This window comes from Homalodisca vitripennis, chromosome 6, assembly GCF_021130785.1.
Source record: "Homalodisca vitripennis isolate AUS2020 chromosome 6, UT_GWSS_2.1, whole genome shotgun sequence".
Lineage (NCBI taxonomy): Eukaryota > Metazoa > Arthropoda > Insecta > Hemiptera > Cicadellidae > Homalodisca > Homalodisca vitripennis.
This window is the reverse complement of record NC_060212.1, coordinates 72046527-72071627: the sequence shown is the minus strand read 5'-3', so window position 1 is coordinate 72071627 and position 25101 is coordinate 72046527. Positions and strand designations below refer to the sequence as shown.

The following is a 25101-nucleotide window of genomic DNA, read 5'->3' as shown; positions in this document are numbered from 1 at the left end:
TAGCAATAAATTATTGCTATTCTATTCGATATTAACCAAGTTTTTTCTACTACGTTTATGATCACATATGAACAAATTTAATTTAATATTCAATGCAATCTTATACTAGTTATATATCTTATAAAAATGATAAAATGTTCAAATATTATAGAATGATACTCAGTTTTTTTTTTTATTTGTGCTATTGAATTCAACAGCGTTCTATCAATTCATGAATGATAATGGAGTTTTAGATATATCAAGACAGACATTGAACAAAGTTCTGGCCAATGATGAGTTGCAAAACTTAAAACTGACTCCAGACATGCACTGGTAAGCACATAAACAACCATCAGTATGACTTGTCGATTTTCAATTTACTTAATCTTGAACAAAAATAGATAAGGCCCAACATACAGTGAGTCACTCATGTCAATATAACATTATTCGTCTCAGAAAAGAATTCGTGTCAGAGGCCAACTCCAATAAATATTGGCTATAGCACCATCAATAACTCCGCGTCTGTAGATTGTAGAAGAAGATCACTGTTTGAAATATATTGCAATTAATTGAGTACTGGCAACATATACAACCATGGTTATTGCACAACCATGGTAATTTATTATGATATAAAATGTCAAGTAATATAATACAAATTAATACCAAGCTACCATAAAAGTGTATTATATTACTTGATATTTAGACCATCATATATTTCAGATCAATAACTCTGGTTGTATATGTTGTTGGCTGTGCTTTAGCGAAGCTCATCACTGTTGGGACTGGAAAAAATTCATTGTTGTCTGTCTTTCTCTCTGTCTTTTTGCATTAGATCTCAAAATAACTTACGTGTAAACTTGGAATTGTGCATCAAGCTATTTGAAGATCACTAAGTTCCTTGCTAACGCACTTCATGGGATTTGGCTAAGCATTAGGGAATATTTTTGGATTAGTCTTATTGGTAACCATAATGGCAAAGATAAAATAGCATAATAAATAAATTTGTAAAGAAACTCAATTACCAATAAGAGGTTAAAACTTGTGAAATATTATTATATGTAGCCTAACTGTTCAAACATATACAACTTCATTTTACAGTAACTTGGTGTGTACACTTAATATTTACACACTTATATTGAAAAAATGTAATTAGAAAAATGAGAATGTATCATGTAGCAAGATATTGAGAAAGATTTCATATTTTGAGTTTAACTTTTGCATGAAACTTCATTTCTATAAGAATTCGTCATTTTTAAGTGAACTTCTTTTAGTATGTTTATCTGTCTGTCTATATGTACGAAGGACATCTCGAAAATGAAATGATCTATATATTTGAAATATTGCATGTGACATCAGTGAAGCCTTTTATGACACGTGGCGTTGCGTACTGCTAATTTGTAAGTACGTTATTAGTTCCAATATTTTTTAATTAAAAACATATTACTTTTTGTGAAATATAGTACTAACATGAGATTGCATTGCATATTAAATTACATTTGTCATACGTGTCCATAACACAAACTTCTGATTTAGCAAACAAAAGAAGCGCCATTACAGTCTCCCAGACAATCCCGTTTGTGGGGCGTGGGTGGTCAACAATCTCTAAAATGAAGACTTTTCTTGCATTACTTGTATTCTTGGAAGAACGATATTTATATTTTATCCAAAGTAAATCACAAGCAGAAAGGACGGTTTATTTCGCCTACGTGCAGTCGGTACTACAGTATGGCATCTTGGCCTGGGGCGGTGCCTCCGCGGCTGTCTTGGAGCCGCTGGCTGTCACTCAGAGGGTAATTATTAAAACGATATTAAAAAAGGTAGCAGATGCCCGGGTGAAATACTGCAAAGGGAGTTTCCAGTTCTTATTATCCGACAATTTTTTATGAAAAATGTCTTAATATACACATAAAGAATAACAAAAACGATTTATTTTTCAATGTTCGGCACGAGTATCCAACGCGAAATCGAATTGATTTTGGATTCTTCACTCCTAGACTAATTAATAATATTGAAAACAAATTCTTTCTATCTCTCGCATATAATCTATAGAAATTTACCCAATCATATATTGCAGGCTGAGGGGAGTAGTGTCGCCGCATACGGTAGAAGGGTGGGGGAGTTTTTTATAGGCGCAGGAGTAGATGCAGCGGAGGCATTCTTGTATTCGCATTAACTTAGGCATTTAATATTGTCTTGTGTGTTTGTATGTATGTGTATATATGCGTATACAATGTATATACGAATGCTATTTCCGGTTCTTTTATACCTCAATTGTAAATTTGAAAACATCCAGGCCACCTTATATACCTTTTAAATATATTATTCTGCTGATGCTACTACATTCACTTGCATTCTCCATAGGTTTGAGTTTCTAAAATTGTAAATAAGAAAGGTATAAGAATCATTAATTTATTAGTATAAATAATAAATTATCTAACCCGAGAAAAAATTCAATCAAAATCGTTAAATAGTTAGTTTATAATTTGATTTAGTACTATGGATTAAACCAACCACAATTAGAACAATTATAAAAAATCCGAATACTTTAAATAATTTGAAAGTGAAATAATGTATCAATCCATTCACATCTACTACCGTTAATCAAATGGCCAAATAAGTTTATAATAGGTTTAAGTTGTTATTTGTTTAATACTACTATACAATTGGATAGGATAAGTTGTTCATGGATAATTAAGATACCATCGGACTGATGAAGGTACTCGTCCCCACTCACAGATCATATAGTCTTTGTGGGGACTTTTCACTGTAAATATATATTTTGTCAACTGATTGTCACTTATGTACGTGAATAAATATAATTCAATTCAATTCACTTAAATGATAGTAGTTGGCACAGTGTTAAGAACCAAGACGAGGCAGAACAAACATAATTAAATGTAAAACGCTGTATCAATATGATTTATGATGATTGAAAATATGGTTATTTATACTTTTAGAAGGACCAGTTTCTTATCAATATTTAAATTGTAGAATTAAAAGATTTTAACTATTTTATTTTACTTTATTTAGTGTATATTACTGTGTGTGGAAAGGAAAGTCAACACCTTTTAAAACTTCTTGATGGAGGACGTACATATACATCACAGTAATACAAGTTTGTTTACTAATTTAACATCTAAAATTGTAATTAAATGAGGAATGGTTGTAATTAATGTGCCCTGAAGACTATAAATTCAACAAAGATAGTAATTCAATTGGTGAAAACCCGTGTTTAGGTTATTACACAATATAAACTATTGATTTAAACTATATATAACAATAATGATTTAAATTTAAATACCTATGCTATATTACGTCATACATAGCAGGAATAAAGTGTTTAACAACTAATGAAATATACTGCAAATTGAATAAGGTTTCAAGAAAATGTGAAACTTCTAAAGTTGAAATTGATATATTAACATGTCAACTATCAAAGAATTACCATACCAGAAGTGTAAAAATAAAATTACAAAACATTTAATCTCATTATTAAATACAAATTTTTTGTTTCATTTTCCAAGATGGTGGTTATAAACGAAGTCTATCTTCCGATCGTGGCTAAAAGATATTTAGATTGGAAAGATATCAATCATAAAAATCAATTTTGTTCAGAAAATAACCCGCAATATTGTGTAACCTCCCGCTATCTTCCTCGAGAAACTTCTCAGGGTTGTTACCTAATTCACTTATTCATTTTTCTATATTTAGTGGTACTAAAATAATGATATACATTTGAATTTTAACAGGCAATCACATCCATGGTATATTTACTGTACAATATGTTGTGCAACTATAATTAATTGGGTTTTTTGTCTTCGTTCTGGAGTAATATTTTGTTTAATAATGTTAAATATCTGAACCTTGAGAGTTCTGGACTATGCATTTTAAAACTACACGTACAACCAATAAATTGTTGGGGAAATGGACCATATTCTTTGATTTCTATCAATTTAATGTTATCGGAAATATATATTTATCAGTGTAAAGCAGAGTATTCTTACTTTGTGTGAATTTTACTTTGTGAGTCCATTACTGGGGAAGTTTTGCACAGTGTGCTTTGATGAGGTTGTTTCAAGCGCTGATTAATTGCTTCTCCGTCGTCAATCTCTTGGAGATCTGTGTTTCTAGTCTCTCAGAGACTTGTAAAGTCCATTGCAGCATTGTGTTTTAGAATTTCCTTTATATGTCTTTATAGAAGTCGTAGTGAAGTAGATCTTGAGATTTGTATTTACTTGTGGTATTCTTCTCTCCAAATAATTGGGAAAATAATTGGCATTGGGAAAATATATCTATTGTGACCTGTATTGCTTAGTTTGGTTTCAATAATTAGTATTTTTATTAAATGTAGATTTTTTTTATTAAATATTATTATTTCATTTAGATATGTTTTATTTGAATAAAATATTTGCGAATTTATTGTACACGTGAAACCTTTTATCTATCTTTTGAAATCTATTATGCTGATAAAAATATCTCATTGCAACACCTTTAGAATATTTTCCAAAGAATTGTATCGAAGAAAGTAATTATTAAATGTATCGATTTGTGTGTTTAAGAATTTAGGTTCTGATTGTACAATGCACAATCCAAAACACATTGCTACTTATTGGACATTAATTATTTGCAGTTAATTTTAATATTGAATATAAACAATACACTTTCACTACATTTGTTACTATTAGTTATACTGATTTCATTGGTTGAAACACGTGACCCATAAAAAGTACTCTTTATGTTCGCTTTTCTCAAGAATAAAATAAACTAGTGATTATAACAGTGTCATTATTTCAATGACAAGAACAGATAGTTTTGTTGTGTATAATGTGGATTCTATAAATATCCTACCATACCAAATCTGTTGTTTTGCTGACAAAGCGGTAATCGGGTTTTCCATATAAGACCATGACAGACATTCAACTCTTACATTATAAATTGCTATCAAGCTTTTCATAAACATAATTGATTATAGGGAGTCCTTCAGTTAAGACCTGTTGTGAAGTCCGATCGAAGGTTGTAAACAATGGATATTCATCTCTTGCTCTTTTTCATTTTAGGAGGCACAACCTTTGTATTCTCTCCGACCATAGCTGATCGCAGTTTGCTGAGACATCCACATCATCATCATTATGATGAAGCATCAGGGGATCATACAGGAGATTATGGAGCATCATTCAGCGACGACTCTTCGTCTGAGAACAAAGAAGCTGACTCTTCTGAGCCGGACGACCGTTACGTGCCTTTCTATTTGAAGGGTGAACAGACTGGGTAAGCAGATGTTTTTCTTTGAGTCTGTAAATGTTTTAAACGATTTGGTCAAGTAAATCTTATTCTATTCATAATTTGGCCATGATGGTATGTAATAATGGTTGGTACAACGTGAATGTTGAGTTTAGCTCTTTTTTACCTTCCTATCAGTGCAGCGTCTCAACTCTGTAACTGTCACAGGCTTGAATCCTGTAATCTAGAGTCCGCGTCTGGAATCTCTGATGTCGAAATGATGCAAAGAGTTTGCTTTGAACATCTTCGTCGCCAACATCTCTTCAGAAAGACGTTGACTCCATATGAAGTCAGTAGTCAAGTCTGTGACACTGTCAGATTTCCAACGCTACACTCATTGGCTCAGCGTTAGTAAATCATATCAGCCAAGCGGCTGAAAATCTTAAGGTCTATCTGTCTGCACATTATATCGAGAACGAAAGAACCTATAAACTTTAAATTAAACTATAAGTTTCATTTTGCCAGGCATAAACTTCGATTGATAATTTTATGGTTGTTATGGGATTTGGTTAAACACTAGCCAACACCTTTACATTGCTCTTATGGGTAAGCATTATGGTGACAGGAAACCGCAGAATAAATTAATTTAAAAAGAGTACAATCACATGTTATTTTAAAATGTGATGCGGTAACAGAGCCCAACCATCGCAAGTTATCTCAAGACTCTCTTCTGTCTACATGGAGACGTAATAAAGTTTTCCTATATTATTATTATTATCTGTCTGTCTCTCTGGAATCTCAAGAATGCATGAGTTGATACATCGACGTTTTTCAGTCAGCAAAAATATGTGACAGGTGATTTCAAAACGTCCTTTGTAGGATTGAATGGTTTCATAAAAGATAGAACATTTTTAATTTTTTTCATTCTGTTATGTCTTTTAATACTAAATAGTGTTCCTACTGCTAATGAATTATATTTACGCAATGAACGCGTAAATATAATTTGATCATCAAATAATATATTAACCTGTCTTGAGTTTTGATTATCTTCAAAGCACACAATTTATGACAAACCGACATTTTTCATCGTGCAGAATCCTTTCCACGGAAATCGGTCGGCTCATCCAGAATTCCTAATAACTTTCAGGATCATTGTTTCGTTGTTTAGTGGTATCTTTATGGTATACTCTTTGGGTACCCGGTGGCCGTTTCTCAAGTAAAGCTGACATACTTTTGCGGGTTTATTTACTCTTCCACTTATTCAACGTAATCATGTATGCTCAAAAGTATGACCCTTAAATTCCGTTAGGAGGCCGCAAATCTTAAACATTTAATATGATTATGAACACTATAAATATTATGAAAGGCAGTAAAATCAGTATTTATGATTTTTTTAACGAGATTAGTATGTAGATTTAGTTTTTTTTTTTAGTGCAGTGTAGATTTAGCCAAATGGGCAGACACTAAAGCCCTAAAAACACCCCTCGAGATAATTTATATTATTAATTTAATGTAATAAAATTCTAAGGAATCTGATGAAAAATGCCTGAGGCAACTACAAAATATTGTAAGCTAATTTGCTTTGCTAATGTATGTAATGCTACAGAAACGCATTGGAGTCCCAAGCCCTGCTGATCAATTGCACGTCCGTTATGTTTATAACGATAAGACGTTTATCACTGATAACGCCATAAAATTAATTTTTACTCGTACAGTGTAAGATAACGTAAGGATTTTAGTAGCCATACAAAATATGTTTTAGATTTAGCGACAGCTAGGAATTCGAGCTTAGATGAGTATATTTTAGTTCATGTTGCTCAGTGTCACAAAGTAAATATAGCCAAGGTATATTTCAAGCACGTTCTAATAGCGTTACCTCACAAAGCAAATGGAAAGGTCTCTTAATTTATTTGTTAAACTTACAATTTTTGCTTTTGTGTTGAAATTTGCTAACTTGACTTTGGTTGTTTCAGCGAATGTAAGAACTACCTTGTGAGAGGCGAGCCCGACTTGTTCACCAAATTTCCCGCACGTTGGGAGTTGTATGGTCCCCACGATGGCAACATAAAATACTTGAACATCTGCCCGGTCCCAGTGAGTGGGAGACACCACGGCGTGTTCTCCGTAGCGCACGGTGGTGTCGGATCTCATTTCGCCTTAATTCACTTTAAGACGCCTTATGAGAACGAAACTTTCACTTTCAATGCAAGAGTTTGTTGGTAAACAATAATTTACCGGATTGTGTGACTAAATAAAGCATTTCTTCTGTTTATTCAGTGCTGAATACACTCCTGTTTACTGCCCCAATGCTACTTCACAATAAATACTTCAATTTCATTTCATCTTTTCCGATGGTCTATTAAAGTACCTGTAAATCCAGTAATAACCAGGAGGATTCATTTTTGCCTGCTTTATACATTCTAGTTGAACCTAAACCGATGAATCACTTAAATCTGGGTAACCCTTACGCGTCGAGATTTTGGGGTGCATGTCTATGGGAGGTCTAGTCTAATGTGACAAATTACTGTTGGAGTTGGTGGGGCTCCCTAATTGTTAAGGGATATTACTAGCCTGCATAGATGTTATACCGCTTTTAATGCAGTAACACTGGAGTTCAATCCTCACGTTTGAGTCAGGATTGGCGCCAAAACACAATACAGGCTCACTGCTGCATCACATGATACATACGTTATGGCTGGTGGAGGTAAGCTATTCCAGTCGTGGAACCGTTACAATAGGAACACTAGTGTACATTCTAGTATCCCTGGTTGCAAAGAGTTTCCGACAACCGTGAAGCGTTTACGGCTTGACAGTTCCGTTGCAACCGGACGCCACATTCATTGTCAGGTCGCATTCATATATCAAAGTATGTTTCGTTGCAACGTGACAAGTTAAAGGACGTACAAATTAATAATAAATCATAGTTTAAATTCTATAGATCTCAAAAGATATGTGAATTTAAATATGGTGCACTTATAAACATTGATTTACAGTTATACAAAACAGGGAAAGTATTAAAGCAATTTTACAATAGAGATTAAAATTGCAAATAAAAACAAAGGTTTTGGATGCAAAGAGTTTCCGACAACCCTGAAGCGTTTACGGCTGACAGTTCCGTTTCAACCGGACGCCACATTCATCGTCAGGTTGCATTTATATATCAAGTATGTTTATTGCAACGTGGCAAGTTAAAGGACGTACAAATTAGTAATAAATCATAGTTTAAACTCTATAGATTTCAACAAACACGTGAAATTGAATATATAATACTTATAAATATTGATTTAAAGTGGTAAAAAACAGGGAGAGTATTAAAACGATTTTACAATAGAGATAAACATTACTGATAAATATAAACTAAAAAGCATTAAAAAGTACGTATGTATAATATGCGAATACTACTAAATATACCCTCTCTAGACTCGTTGCAACGTATAGTGTCACGTTTTTCTCATCGTTCCACTACCAGCACCAACCAGGCTGGAGTCTGCTGCAACGGTATATATACTCGTATATGGACCCACATCTAGTCGTGAAAGTTCCAGTGGAACCTTTTACTTTTTTGCTGTCATGGTCTCGTAACCATGCAGTTAGCGTAGCGAAAAGGCAGTTTCAACGACTTCCCGTTTTTTAAGCAATACTTCATGATTTTTTATGGAAAACTCTTCTGTTAACTTATTTACATTCAAACACATAAACCAATATTTAAAACTTTTATTTTTGTGAGGCATTTCAATAGCAAGGCTATCTTCGTCAGACACAACAAAAATAAAAGTTTTAAATATTGGTTTATGTGTTTGAATGTAAATAAGTTAACAAGTAGCCAATACAAGCTCCATCTTCAACATTTCAACTCTTCTTTTGCCAAATATAAGTGTGGACTTTCCATCGCCACATCACATTTTGCAGACTAACCCGAAGAGTTTAACCGTATACAATTCTGGTCAATTTCAATAGTCCATCTGTTGAATCCATGCACAATCATTTTACTCTACGATATATTTAATTGAACTGCGTTACAGGATGTTTTCCATATTTTCCTTCAAACTACCACTGACCTCCCTGTCGTGTATCCTCTTGCGGACACTCTCCTCGTGGTCCTCCCGTATCCTCATCTGCAGCTTCTGCATGTAGTTGCGGTCTGTGATGCGGACCACGTTGGTGCCCATGAGGCGCTCCAGCCGGGACCGCACTCGGGGCTGACTGAAGCTGCAACAAACGGACAGGTGGATACTCTCATATTCTTTATCTCGAGGGAAGTTTACGTTCTTGATACATGTCAAGGCCTGCATGTGCCGCCTAATGTAGTAAATCCAGACGGTGGACAGGTGTCTCCTAGTGTCACGGAAGCACGCACATCGATCGTCAAGAGCACCGGGAAAGCTGGTAGTGTCACCTCTTCAGCCGAGCTGGCAAAATTTATTTATTGCCTGCTTTTGGTCTTAAATATAAAAGATGATTTACACATCTGGAAAGCTTTGTAGAGTTACAAGACTAATACTCATAGAGATTTTATAAACGAACGCTTTGTTATAAAATGCGTGGTTAAAATAATAAAAATTGTGCGTGAAAAGAACCTGTAGATCATACAGAATGTGTTGACATTGGAAATTAAATTAGTATGCTCATTAGTAGAGCCATGACTGTTATCCCCGTGGTTGAAGATACAATATATAACGTGTAAGGAACTCTTGATTACTATTAGATTTCGGGCTATTTAGTAATTAAACTAAAAACCAGTTGATCTTGAACAGCAACAAAGTTACGTCTTATTAAGGTGGTCGACGATTTTGAGTTTGCAAAATATTCCATTATGTTGTTAGTGTTTTATTCATAACCCTGTAAGATAAATTTCCTAAAAACGGAAAAAGTTTTTGACAGCTACACGTGAAATTGCAGGTATTTAAAGTACTGAATTTAGGGATTAAAATGTAAAATTGTCCCTGTATAAATATGAATTACAGTTTAAGGGAATCACGTGTTTTTATATATTCATGATTTGGTTTAATTATAATATATTTCATTGAATATAATTTCAAAAAATAAATTAGTCATTTTTCAATACATTTCTATAAGAAATTGGATCCTGCTATCCAATGAATGAACAACATTGTTGAAGAATGGAACAACATTCCTCAACATTGCCTTCAACATCTCCTTAAAGGGATGGGAAGACGTGTGCAAACCACTATAAATGCGAAAGGGGCAATACGAGATCCTCAAACAAACCTTTAATAACATTGAACTGAGGTAATTTAATAATTAAAACTTTTTTTGGATTTGTACTTAATTGTAATTTTCTAATCTTGATGATGGAATAATATCAATATTCCTGTACTCTGTACTTTGCATACTTAACTTAAGTATTAATAAAACCTTTGAATTAGCAGTAATATACTATCGTGATTCTAAGAAATCAGGTGTTTGCTTTATATTTGTTCAGGAGTATATATAAAGGAAGTCTTTGACATTATTTTAACTCTGTACAGAAAATGTTTCTTTGGTACATTTTATACATCTCAAATCGAGTGTACAAAGTACACAACTAAAACGAACTGAACAAACTAAAACGGCTTTCAGTCGAACAATAATAGGGAATTTAGGAACTAACAACATCTTAAAGGCCATCTAAAAATTGAACGGTGAAACTGGAATCTAAAATTTGAATATTATTTTAGATTCTATATAGCCTAGCCATATAGAATATGATAACTCTATAATGTAAAGTTAAGTGAACTTAGGACAAATTTTGAACGATAGTACTTAACAGATATATCTGTTTCCACTAAATTGGGTTACAAAACGTAATATATAATACATAATTTGAATATGCAAATTTTAGATTATCCATTCTGAGGCCACGTCTTGAAATATTTAAAAACTTTGTAAAGATAAAGTGTCAACAACATGCAGCTTATATTTTCCTAATTTCCGTATATATGCTTTAATGTATTTTCATCTATTAGTATTATATAACCTATGACAGATAAAAACATACAAAGGTGGAATATTCAGAATCTTTGACTGTGTTTACAATTATATACTATTTACCCGCGGCTTCGCCCGCAATTCCTGCTAAAATAAGAACGGCATAGGCCTATACTAAAAGTGGTGTACAAAACATTCTAGTAATGGGAACTGAAAAATTTATAATATCCTGAACCATAACCGACTTGGACTTTCAGTTTGGACACCAGTCCTTAGGATTGAAGAGTGTGATATAAATTTTATAAACAGCCTACAAACCAAATACTAATTCTTATTTCTCTGCATTTCGTGTATTTAATTGAATAGCCTCAACGATTTTAGAATACTCGAACTATTTTTAAACAATGCGGAGGAATCCGAATTCTGCAGCTTTCTTAGTAAAATTACTTTGATGATGACCTATGATATTTTAATTAGGTACAAGTCTTATGAACCGGAAGTAGGCATATACCAGCTACACATTTTGAGTTCAATTCAATGAAAAATATTGTATTGGTAATAAAAAAGTCTAAATAAATTCTTTCAATTTCAGCCAAGTTTAAATACATGCTGGCTGATGAACACACTTTATCTGATGAAACTTACTATCTTTTTGTTAGGTATGTATAACAGACCAAGTTTCACATTCTGAAAATACCTATTTATTAATTTTCAAGGAAGAATTTGGTTGACTGAATTATAGAAATGGATAGTATATTCATTATTCAATAATTTAAGAGATAAACTACTACAACAAAATATTAAACAATGGGAAGCAAAAAATAATCGTGAGCTTTTAATATACGTACATACTATTCAGTTTTATGACTAAGCAAAATTATGAGTGAATTCTATTTCAGGTTTTTCGCTTAGAGAAGCACCTCTGGTTGGAATTATTTATATTTTAAACAAGAAATTTTAATTTTCTTCATTCCGATAGACAGTTTATAGAGGTGCAAGGAAACTTGTTCAGTAAGGTACATGTATTAAACTCAATAACTAACAGAAAAATAAGTAAACATGTTTGAATGTCGAGATTCCAAACAAATATCATATTTTATATAGAATATTTGTAAGTTTCTACAAATAGATAAAATAAATAGAAGAATAGAGATCGATCTATATTTAGAATGTATGCTTGCTTGATTTTAAAATTAGCAAGTTTAGCAATCTTTTAATTTCAATTAGTTTCAGAATTTAGTTCTACATGATTTCTTATAGGTTAAAGTGATTTTCGAAATGATGTTGTTTATATCAAATCGTTTATCATGTCGATTAGTTATTCTTACTTTTTTAAATATTTTTCTCTACATATATGTGTGTGTGTGTGTGTGTGTGTGTGTGTGTGTGTGTGTGTGTGTGTGTGTGTGTGTGTGTGTGTGTGTGTGTGTGTGTGTTCATAGAAAGCGATGATTTTTAGACAATCCGATGCGGGCTCACTCAAAAATACATGATTTTTTTCGAACTGTCCCGATTTGCTAGTATTACTAATATTTACGATTAGTTTAATTCCCTAACTTATGCCTAGGGAATAGTAAATGTATGCTTACTTTGCCGGCCACCAGGCTCGCTGTCTTTGTGCTCTCAGTAATTGTGTTTCTATGGTATGAATATCTGGAAACCTGATATACACTCGCTTTCCAATTCCTATTCGGCATATCATTCTACTTCCTTTACGTGTGCCTCATCAGAGTAAAACTTATTAGATATACTCTCGACTATTTTCTGTAATGAAAATTAGCATATAGTGTCTGATATATTGCTTTGCGGTTTTATTTGCACTATATTTTTTCCAAAAGTTGAAACCACGGAGTAAATGGTTCATTAGATCAAGTTAGTTCCCAGTCCTTTCGTTTCTGTTCCTTCGGCTACTGTAAATATGTAGTACCACAACATCAAACAAAACCAATTTGTATTACCTTACATATTTACATTTTCAATTTCGTTCCTAATTAAAATTCAGAACATACCAATTAGTTATAATTTCTCACTGCTGTTATCTAGTATAAAACTTAGGTAGTACTATTTATATTACTACGCTATGAATCACAAGACAACAGCTGATTTTATCAATACCAGTACAGAGTAATATGACTGTCAGCTGTTAAAAATAAGGCGTATCTTAACAGTAAGTAAATTTCTTTAAATTAATTTATAAAACATTTGTAAGTGATATTTAAAATGGAAAATATTCCTATTTTTTATTCCTATATCTACGTAATATACATGTCACATTTTGTCAAAATCCATTCACTGGGTTTTGTGTAATAAAGCATCAAATTCATACATCGAGATATCCAAACATCTTCAAAAACTTTCGCGTAGAATTTATGAATGTATCAATAATTAAATATTTTCCAGCACAGTCCTTTATAACCAGAAAATTTCTAATAAGCACGTACTTTAGACTATGAATTTTTCAAGTAATAATTATTGACTAAAAACATAAAAGTCAGTACGGTATGTCTCAAGCTGTAAACTGTCAAAAATTAGGCTATTGTTACTGACAGTATACATGTTTGCATATCCTAAAAATAGCAATTATATGCAGTTTTAACTCCCAATAAATAAAAATTCATCAACAATTCAACAAATACATCTCATGTATGAAGAAGACATATATAGGCATTTAAATTAATAGATAGATTAAATAAAATTTATCTGATGAAGGGCAAATGTAGATTCAAAAATATGGGGTCACATTTTATACGTCATAACTATGTTATTTTATATTAATTTCTTTAAAAAAGGAGGAGGATTTAGGATGAAATTATTACAAAGTTTGGTTATCTTGTAGTCATGTTGTACATCCAGGCTATATTGCTGTTCCATTTTGAAATTTAAAGAGTCCACTTTTTTAAATCCATGACCAGACACGAATTTTTTACACGGTTATTAGTGTTATCTCATAAGCGTCTTAAAAATTGACCAAAAATATTTCATGATTTTGAAAATACAGGTGGTGAAAGCTAGAAAAATTACGTTTTCTCCCTTTCCACGAAAGAAACGTAGTTGTATTTCGTCTTAGATATTACCCATGACTGATTCTTTAAACGTATTCAGTAAAATGTGCGATGGGAACTCTTAAAATCTCACTTACGAGTTAATTATAATTTTTTAACGATTTTTCTATTCATACTATGGTAATAATATTATAAAATTTTATGCTTAGATCATGTCAACGATTATTCCCACATATGGGATGGAAAGATTTGGGGTGTCATCCTATAAATGACTATTTGTTATTTAGTATCTAGTATTAATTTAAAGCCACTAATTACTTTAGTTGTTTTAAAACTACAGTAGATTTACTGGAAAGTAATAGTAAAATAAAGGCATTTTTATTTATTGTTTAGCGAGTGTATCAAAATAACCAACATCAAGTTAGTTCAAAATATAAGGATTAACACACACATTCAGTGTATTGTAAACTGGTACACTTGAGGTAAGTCACACGGCAATATCATTGCACCCGACTTTGCTGTTTTCAATAGGTTTATTTGGCACATTGTCAACAGTTGTCCGATATGTCAATACCGGATTATTCTCCCATTTTAAAACTAACTTCTATCGTGGTGCAATCCAACATCAACCAATCAGTCATACCGACGAGTTGATTACGTATATGAGTATTTCCAAATATAGTCATTATTATTAATTTCCCCGTAGATGTACGTAGAACACACATGCGCAAAAAGGAATTTCAAACATTGTCCCATTAGTAGCAAAATAACTGCTTTTTTTAATACTAAACGATATTAATCATCAACAAAATAGTTCTAATCTATTATATAAAAGGTTAAGTTATAACAGGATATACACAAGACCACGTGGAGCGTAAAAAGCTTCGCTAAAGATGGAGAGAAGCTTTTTCTAAAACTGCATTGCTGCTTTTTATATATGATACTAGCGGGCCCGGTGCGCTTTGCTGCGCATTTCAATAATTTATTGCAAAAGTTGCCCGCGGCTTCGCACGCAATTTCCCGTTGAAAACAGTACACTATATTCACTTATTCTTTTTCTATCACATTCTAAACATTGCTGAGATAATTGATAGTCGTTCCATCGTGAGCCTCTTGGGCGTATTATGAAGGTATGTACCATATTCCTGCCTCTATCTAGCTGTTACCCACGGCTTCGCACGCAAATCTTAAGAACCGAAGTCCTTATATTACTTAGTAAATTTTTTTTTTACTATAATAAATTTTAGATTAAATTAGTTATATCTCCGATGCCACGATTGAGCTTGCTTTGTTGTCTCGATCGAGAGAATATGTACACACGGAGTTTTGAGAACCATACTTCTGTCAAAAAAAACAACTAAGGTTGATTTTATAACATTCTTTATATTTGTAGCCAACGTAAGATAGTAATTATGATATCTGCATTACTCTTCTGATCAAGCATGAGCATGGTTTATATTAAATAAATATTGCAGTTAAAGGTGAATTTTTACGTCAAATTTGAATTGTATTATCTGGATAGTAAAGTCTATGTTTAACAGTGATTGCAAAAACAGTTTAAACAAAAATTTGTCGTTTCTCTTAAGCTTACTCTATGCTTTAAAACTATAAGTGTAATATATGTTTACAAAGAACAGCTGATTAAAAATTTGAAAAGACGTTAACATATGTTTGCTGCAATGCATTTCTTATGGTATTTCTGTAACCAGTGGGGCGGAATCCTGAATCGGGAAAGGGATGGGCATAGCTTATAAACCTTCTCCGTGGAAAAATACATATACGTACAAAATTTTCATCATGATCGGTCCAATAGTTCACGATTCCATAAAGGACAAACATACAAACATTCATTTTTATATATATAGAAGAAACAGTTCTTCATAATACGCCTTCCTGACAATGCAATTCCTAAACTCGTGTATTTTGAAAAGCTTTCTATTCGAGATCAGGCTGTCTATTAGAAATATCCCTTATACCGGGTTTGGGAACTTAGTAGACTCTAGTGTGGACTTCTTGCCGTGGAGCATGTGAATAAGCTGTTGGAATGAAAACACTCCTTCCACGAGCAATCTCGCTATTTGAAAACTATGGTGAAAAAACGAAGAAATGTATCCACTTCTTTTACTAGGCTGGGAAAAGTTATGAGTTCGCAGATGTTTCATCTCAAAGTCTAAATTAAGGGAAGGCAATGAAGTTGAGTGCGGAGAGCTTCCATTAGGAGAAAGAAAATCATGAAGCTATAAATATGAATTTTAAATCTTTTCTCGCTCTCAGATGTTAGGGCTCCACTCACAGCAGTGTGCGTTCAGGTGTTATGCTTGACTCCGAGCAATACGGCACATGGAAGCTACTCTTTCGTCACATACTTGGTACACTCTACCATGTATAACATTCTCCCTCTTACCTAGCGGAAGATTTATTATTTTATTTTAATGATTATTTTGAGAATCCGGATTATCTTTGTTAGAATCACAGTGGTTGACAATATTTATCTTCTATCCGTATGTATATGTTTGTCTGTTTTATCTCAAGAATAAAATAAAAATACATACTTGAAATATTTTGCTTCATACTTCATTTCTGTAAATGCAGCATCGAGTTCAATTTTAGCAAAGATATCTTGATAGTTAATTAAATTATAGACTTTAAATTATACTTTAAAAGAGTGATGGCACTGTTCCTCTTTTTCTGTCTGTGTGTCTGCCTATCTCTTTTTTGTAGAATATCTGTAATTAAGCTTTGGACGCGTTTTTATGGAATGTAATTTCTACAACGCAACATAGTTCACAAGTATGGGGCATGTCCCTCTATGATATTTGGTAGACCATTAGCATAGTTTAACTGCACATAGGCTAAATTAGTTCTTCCAAAAAACTGGAAAGTAAATAAAGAGTTAAAAGATAAAAAGAATTTGAGAACAATTTGGTGTAAAGTTTGTGAATCTTAATGCAAAGTTCAAACAGACCAATTCCGTTGTCTGGAGTCGCAATAACAGATGTTCTTTGTTTCAAATATGAAGTTTCTGTGCCGTCTTATGTGACAAGAACAGCGTTCAAGATGCGAAATCTCGCACTGTATTCTTAACAAAAAATATGAAATGTGTTGTGAAAATCTAACTAATAATTGGTTATGCCACCTAATAATGAAAATTCACAGCCTTTGTTTCATATTGATAGTGAAAAAATATTAATTGTATATTACGTGCTAATATATTTTTACTTAGCATGTTACTGTAAATAACCCGAATAATAAAGTGCATCGGTACCAATTAATTTTTCTCTTTTATATGTAGCAGATATATCCAATTTTACATTTAGGGGATTTTAAAAGTATATTTTTAGCAAGCATATTATTTTATTCTTATCGTCATTATAAAAATAAGGCATAAAACTTTTCATTTGTTATAAGTTTACTACGTCAATATACATACATATGTACACGAAATTGTATTTATTATTCATTAAATTTAATGCAAAATAATTGAGTATGTTGCAAATACTTAAATCTAAGAGAAATCGTGAATTACTTACTTAATTTATTGTTTTCTTCATGACGGTATGTACTGATAAGTGCGGGTGAATAGAGTAGCGTTGGAACAAGTCATTTGCAGGGTAAAACTTCTTAACTACTCATAATTCTAATTTTTTTAACGAGCGTACGTTCAATTAAATATAATTGACAGTATTTTTGTGCCCATTCCATTGTTGATTGCTTTAAGAAGAAACTGTAATAAGTTTTGTACTAAGAATAAAATTGTTAATGTATTTGTTGTATTTAATGCAACGTATAATATTGGTAACTAACAGTAGTACTGTATTAACAGTAAAATGTTACCAATATCAAAATAAATTTAATTTAGCATAGAATAAAATAGTAAAAGCTTAATTGCTACGTATTTCCAATAAATACAATTTCCAGCAAAACGTTTAACCTTACTGTTGAGCCATATTAATCAACACCCAAAAGGAAAAAATTTACAACTGTAACTGTGTACATTTTCAATGTTTATTTGTAAATGAATAACATAAAATTACAATCACAAAAAATACTCAAAACTTTAACAATAGAATTAAAACAATACAAAATAAACATACAGTTCCTTTTTAGTAATAAATGGCTTTAGAGATACTATTAGCTTTGTATCTTTTGGTGTATAATATAGTGTATATATATATATATATATATATATATATATATATATGTGTGTGTGTGTGTGTGTGTGTGTGTATGTATATATAAAACTTGTAGCGGGAATTTTTTTTTTATTTAGAGAGCACTTTTTGAATTTACGTTTGGTTAATAGTCTTGAGTAATAATACATTGATGAGTAATCAATGCTTTATCTAATCTTCTTTGGCTGTTTGGTTAACAATAAAAATAAGAACAATAGCATTTTACGAATATGTTGCATTTTTGTCTGATGAGAAGTAGTTTGATTCGTTTGAAATAGACTAAAGATGAGTAAAAAATTGTCTTAATATTTAACTGCAATAACCCATTTTTATCCGTTATTCCAAATGTACTTTTTCATTCACGGTGCATCTTTTAAAATGGTATTAAATGAGTTTAATCCGCCATTTGTATACTTTTAGGCACTATAAATGTATCTCCTGTTATAGTTTACATATAATTCATCGATCTCTGAAAAACTTTCCTTTCAAATGTTCAACATTTTTATTTTAAGTACTGCACTATGAAACATAAGCTCACTTACAGCTGATTAATAATATTCATTTTATCTTTTAATACTTTCAATAAACCAATGACCCGAATTTCTTCTTTGTCGTCAGTTAAAATTTTATTTAAAATCCGCTAACATTGATGCTGTTTTTTATGTGTTGCATACAAAACAAATTACTTTTGATCTCAGACCAACTTAGTTTAATTTGATACATTTTTGTTTATTTAATAAAGGTATCAACTTAAAATATATTGGCCAACTTTCATTTAAAATACGAAATAGATATAAATAAATCTTTTTATTTGTTTGAAGTAGATAAGAAGTAATTAAAAGGACATTTGAAATGAACAAGGATTCTAAATGTAACTAGGAAGGATTTGTTGTATTATATACAATGTACGTTCAGTTTTTCACTATCAAAGGTTAGAAAAATATTTTATATACTTATGAGGATTTTACGGTTTTTGTCTGATCCATTCCTATAACATCGATATACATACAATACGGCTCGACTAATTAGTTGAAATTTAAAATTTTGTTTTGTTTTATTATAATAAATATATTTAAATGCTTCAATTTATAACCGGAAATGTTGCAATATATATTATATTACAAATGTATTTATTTAAATACTTAAGATTTTAATCTGAAATAAATACCTGATTCATTGTTAAAATCCTGAAATCAGGATTTTCAATAACCAATCTTTAAAATACAAATTATATAATGAAAAGTTACAATTAATGTAATTAATTTCTGTACAATGTTTGTGATATGTCTGAATACTACATTATTTAGAACTGAATTAATAATATTTTACATTTACATTTTATATCGCTCTTATTTATTTTTTGCAGTAATATTTGGAATGTAATCTTAAATTTAATCTCTTGATTTCCATTTATACAGTAAATTGGAAAATTTTAGGGGTTTTGCATCCTGAACCTTCCCTTCCAATTCTCAATTCCACCCTTATATTTGCTATTAGCAAAAGTTTTATTTTTTATTTACTTTATTTTATTGCGAACTACTCAACTCACCCAGCATATTCCGGAGATGGAGATGTGTCAGTGTTCCACCCCATGTTAGGGAGTGGGGGCGGTGACGGGGGATGTGTGGGGGGCGCGGGTGGTGACCTGAAGATCCTCACGCGAAGCCCGTCCCTGCGTGACTGTGCCCTCCCGAGCCACTCGTAAAAATAACTCCATACGTTCCCTCAGACTACCATTCTTATGCTGATTTCTGCTACTCTTTGCCTCAGTCGATACACCATCAGGAGACACAAACTGTGCAGTTTACTCGGTTCCCCACTGATCCACCTCGATCGCCACTTTTATGGCAAGAGCTCGGAAATAAACTTTGGAGACTTCGAATAAATTATAAGGCACTATTATTTCCACAGTTTTCTTGTTTTAAAATATTTTCAGTACAACTGATTTTTACAAAATTTAGTACTTTTCCAACGAATATCAAAAGTCTTCCGCTCTGGATTTAGTAGTCGCAAGTAAATTTATTTCAAATCAACAGAATGTGCATCACACATCAAGAAAGTGTGTGATGTAATATACCTCACTTAATTTGTTTTTCTTCTTCTCTAAGATTTCAATAATGAGAAGAATTTTTTATTTACATCCTTCCACTCATATGTTATCTATCTTTGTCAATTTCATAACTCAACAGAATCTACTAATAAATAATATGTTAAAAATCATGGAAAAGGTTTCTTAAAAGATGATGTGTTTCTACTGTTGTAAATTCCAAGTTTCCTCTATGACAGTATTCAAAAACAGTATTTGTCTATTTTGATAGCATCATATGCATTAAATTAGATTCATCTACCTTAAATTTAATGTAAGAAGAAATAGTAAGGCAACTGCGAGACTGACTAACAGCTCATTACAGACACCATTCTCGTTGCCTAGTTAATTCTGGTAGTTGATGGTTGTTGGTTGGTGCTGGTGGTTGGTTGTGATAATGCTGGTAGTTTCATTGAAACGTGTTTTAAATGGCATGTTAGTTCAAATTAGGTGTTTATGCAACGGTCTTTTACGTTTTGGTAAGGCAGTCATTCTACTTTGAGAGCTTGTGGAAAACATAAAAGTGCGTGACGTTCCGTGACGCCGAACGAAAGTTTTTCCCTAAACATAGATCCATAGCACACCAAAAGAAGTAGTCGCTCACAAACTTTGTTACGTCTTGTTCTTATCGGTCAGTTAATATTATATCTTTTACTTCACGTTCCACGTGTTTATTAGTGGAGGCTCTGCTCAAACATTGCTTATTTTTTAACGGTTATTACAACATAAAAACCTTACAAAATAACATGAACAGTATTAAGAAATTACGGTTCAAAAACTGGGCATTTTTGAACAATACGATGAAGGATATGTCATCCGTCAATAACATACCACAATCATTTAGGCTCATTAATTACAGAGTGTTACATTACTGCAGGCACTAACACATTCAAAATTTGCCAAGCATTTGCATCATTCGATACTTATAAAAAAAGATGAAGTATAAGCACATCTTCAATCTTCTGCTCCAGTCCTTAATAGACACGCCTAAAGATCTAAAAACAGTCGGACTCCTAAACAAGAGGATTTTTTCAGACCTCTGAATGATAAATATGCAAAAGAATATAACTTAAACCGTTCTGTAGATATCCAAAGAACAACTTAAACTAAGTTTTTTCAATATCCTATTTTCAATATTTTATTTGCCTTTTTGCGTTCTAAATTTTGATTTCGCTCAGGCGAATTCCATCATCATCAAACTAGATGTTATTTATATATTGAACTTGTGTTATAGAATTTCTCTAGAAGTATTCCACAGGGTTCTGTGTTTAGTCCATTGCTGTTCTCATTTTGTATAGACGTTGTGGCAACTTAAATAAATAGTACTAATCTTCAATTATATGCTGATGATTTAAAAAAAAACACTTCATGATAAATATTCTATATTATATCAATTCGTTCTCCGTATCCCAGCAACAGGCCGACAGGAGAGAAAATTTGCCCTATAGGCTTCGCTAACACTCAGTTTGGCACTCTTGATATTCGCGTACAAGATTAGCAGCAGAGCTGTATGTGCCGTGTGATGTAAAGAGTTAAGTTGTCCGTCCACATATTAGACTTGTGGTGGTAAATTACCCCAATATTCTGTATGGTAGTCACTATCCTATAGTTCTTTATACTAACTTTATCCTATTGTTGACCTTTCCGTTTATCTGTTGGTTAAAATTGATTTCGGGTATTTCAATACTGCCTGAAACAGGAGCAGGTTTAGACAAATAAATAATCGAGACTGTTTGAAGTAAATTTGTCTACTGGATAACCTGGAAGTTTCAGCAGATTGTTATAGGTACACGTCGTGAACTTTACCTGCCTGCACCTGACAGGCAAACTGTAGCAAAGTCTTGTAGCTCGCTGAACTGTAGACGACATTTTCCATAGACTATAGTCTAAGAAGCCAGGGCAAATTTTCACACAACCTGATTTATATTGAAACCAAAAAAGGAATATTTTATAAGTAAGAAATATATTGCTAGCTACTCTAGTATTGTTTTAGGTCGTAATTGAAGGTATCAAAAGAGTTAAATTATGGAAAGGTATATTTTCTCGGATCTTACTTCTCCTAAACTTTAACATCGACCGTTTGACACATGAATGCTAGTTATATCAATGTTATACTTTACAAAAGGTATAACACAACGTTTCGAGGATTGGAATCTATCATCTTCGTCACGTGCGGGTAGTATACAAAAATAAAATAAAATCCTGTTATCCTGTCAAACCTTTTATCGTCAATAACAAACGAGAGATAGATAAAGAGATTAATGTTCATTTAATATTCGCCACTTCCAGGGAGTCTATATGGTCAGTTGACACTGTTTTAAATTATATGCAAGTGTATGAATAATACTCATTTTGCATTTGTGAATATGATATGAGGAAAAATTATCATTTTATATTTTTAACTCTTTTGATACCCTCTGATTTAGAACTTCACCAAAACTACCGCGGCTTACGATCGATTCTCTCTTAGGGTAAATTCTTTAAATTCCTTCTAGAAAAATTAGGTTTTGTGCTTATAGAATGCAAATAGATTCTCGGCCACTAGACTTTTTATGCATGGTGGCGTGAACATCTGAATACAATAAACTTTACTCTAGGTAATAAACTATACTCTTCAATCTATCTCCAACGACATAATATTTTTTTTCTCACTTTAAATCTAGTTTCCGTACAAATCACTAATTTAACACAAATAGTGCGCTTCTTAATATGTTACCATTATACTATATAGACTAATAATCTACAACTACTAAATAATTCGGATATCATGAAGGACAAATAATTTGGGTACTCTGAAAACCTAATATTGCATTCACAGCACGAATATATTTATTGCGAGGGCTGTCAAAATACTTCAAACACCGTCAGCATACATTCTGTTGACGTATATTTCCTGTGTTCCTTGGTCAGTTTGCACTCTATATTTGTCAGCAAAATCTTCAAAGTCACTAGTTTCACTGTCACTGTCATCTCCATTCACGTGAATTATCATTTCCTCTACTGCTGTTTCAATGAACTTCTTGTGCCCAAGCTTCTAAAATAGATTTTTTTGTGTGCTTTACGATATCCGTCCATTCTACGGTTGTAGCTTGTCCTTCTTCGGTTAACCTCCTAACTTCAGTCATGTTAAATGTTTTATTGTTCCGAGCAACGTGTCCCTTAACTTGTGCCCAAACCATTTCTATTGCATTGAAATGGCGATGGTAAGGTGGCAGTCTGACAATTTTATGTCCTTGGGCTTTAGCCATCTCATCTATAATATACTTGGGGACCGGTGGTTTATTCATTTCACATATTTCTAACAACTCGGCTTTTGTAAAATCTTCTGCAAATTGTATGTTATGCTCGCGAAGCCATGCCTGAATTTCCGCTTTTTTGTTACCTTGCGTGGGGCCTTATCTAAAATCTTGAGTGGTATGGGGCGTTGTCCATAACAATAACCGATGGAGCAGAAAGGTTAGGTAGAAGTGATTCTCTGAACCATTTTGAAAAAGTGTCATGGTTCATTTCTTCATGGTAGTCTGTGGTTTGCTTTGAAGCAAATAACAAGCAATAATTAGCAACAAACCCTCCAGATGTACCAGCGTGCAGTAAAATAAGCCTACCACTTTTGCCAATATGCCTTTGCCGATGTGGCAACAGTGCCTGTTGCTATGGCAACCGCGTCAGACGCTCCTCGCTCCTATTGGTCAGGTAGCCAACCAGGCAGTTCTCCCTCTCACTCCAACGTCAGAACGCCCCGCCCCGCCGATTCGGAAGTTATATCTATTCGACTATAGACTTTTATGCATGGTGGCATGAACATCTGAATACAATAAACTTTACTCTAGGTAATAAACTATACTCTTCAATCTATCTCCAACGACATAATATTTTTTTCTCACTTTAAATCTAGTTTCCGTACAAATCATAGTACAAATAGTGCGCTTCTTAAAATTACAGATTACATTTGTCTAGATGTGTACTAAAAACAACGAACTCTATTCACTCGTTTTGACGTGACAACGTCTTAAATTAGGTTGCGGCTCGGAGTCACTCATGAAAAAGTGTAACGCCCGGTAACGTTACGATGCCCGTCCAGTGGGTCCGCCGCACGGGACCCGCACGGGATAAAGCAGATAACTGTGGGTCCGCCGCACGGGATAAAGCAGATAACTATGTTTATTCGTGAAAATGTGGAGTGCTTAGATTCGTCATTTACAACAACTACAAAAATAAAGGTAAATAATTGTACACTGATATTTCATTATCGTAAACTATGATTGAATGATTAATTGTTAGATTGACACAAAAGTTGAGAAACTGAGTTTATAGGTTATGTCATACTATTGACAAATGTTGATAGTGTTAAGTAAATTATAAGTTTAAATCACTCTGCAATCAATCGTAATTCAGTCGATTGAGAAGAAACAGCGCGTATTGCTAGTCAAACATTTAAAATAACAAATTATAACCTCTAACCTGTCATAACAGTGCGACCAAACAAACGAACTAAACCGACCAATCACCACGCGCGGAGTTAGAATTTAACCGTGTTTAGCAAGAATTTCAAATTCCAATTTTAGTAAATGTTTTATTCAACTTTACCATTTACAATAACAAATTTTAATTAATTTCAAATTATGTACAATGTTTTAGTAAACAAAATATATTTCTATAGTTAAAATTTGTGCAATTCTTATTTTCATTCAATTCCTTGTTCCTATTGTGCAAT

At 32.6% G+C, this 25101-nt stretch overlaps 2 protein-coding genes across 2 annotated transcripts in view; one reads left to right on the top strand and one right to left on the bottom strand.

The window, feature by feature from the left end:
- The window catches only part of LOC124365426, a 38849-nt gene extending 18955 nt beyond the window's left edge, over nt 1-19894 (bottom strand). Inside the window, exons 1-2 of the mRNA XM_046821406.1 lie at nt 19851-19894; nt 9258-9408 (exon numbers count right to left, since the gene is read on the bottom strand). Of these exons, the coding sequence (XP_046677362.1) occupies nt 9258-9408; nt 19851-19894 (195 nt within the window). The remainder of the gene's footprint in view (nt 1-9257; nt 9409-19850) is intronic.
- Nucleotides 4920-7471, top strand: LOC124364428. Its single transcript, XM_046819921.1, has 2 exons — nt 4920-5247; nt 7173-7471. Exons 1-2 carry the CDS (start codon nt 5003-5005, stop codon nt 7420-7422), a joined length of 495 nt encoding a protein of 164 aa, XP_046675877.1. The 5' UTR covers nt 4920-5002; the 3' UTR covers nt 7423-7471.
- Nucleotides 19895-25101: the final 5207 nt, after the last annotated feature.

Excerpts from the sequence above, each read along its gene's own strand:
- LOC124364428 (XM_046819921.1), top strand. The coding sequence starts at position 5,003 with ATGGATATTCATCTCTTGCTCTTTTTCATTTTAGGAGGCACAACCTTT. Across the intron at positions 5,248-7,172 it reads TTGAAGGGTGAACAGACTGG|CGAATGTAAGAACTACCTTG; the intron begins GTAAGCAGATGT and ends TGGTTGTTTCAG.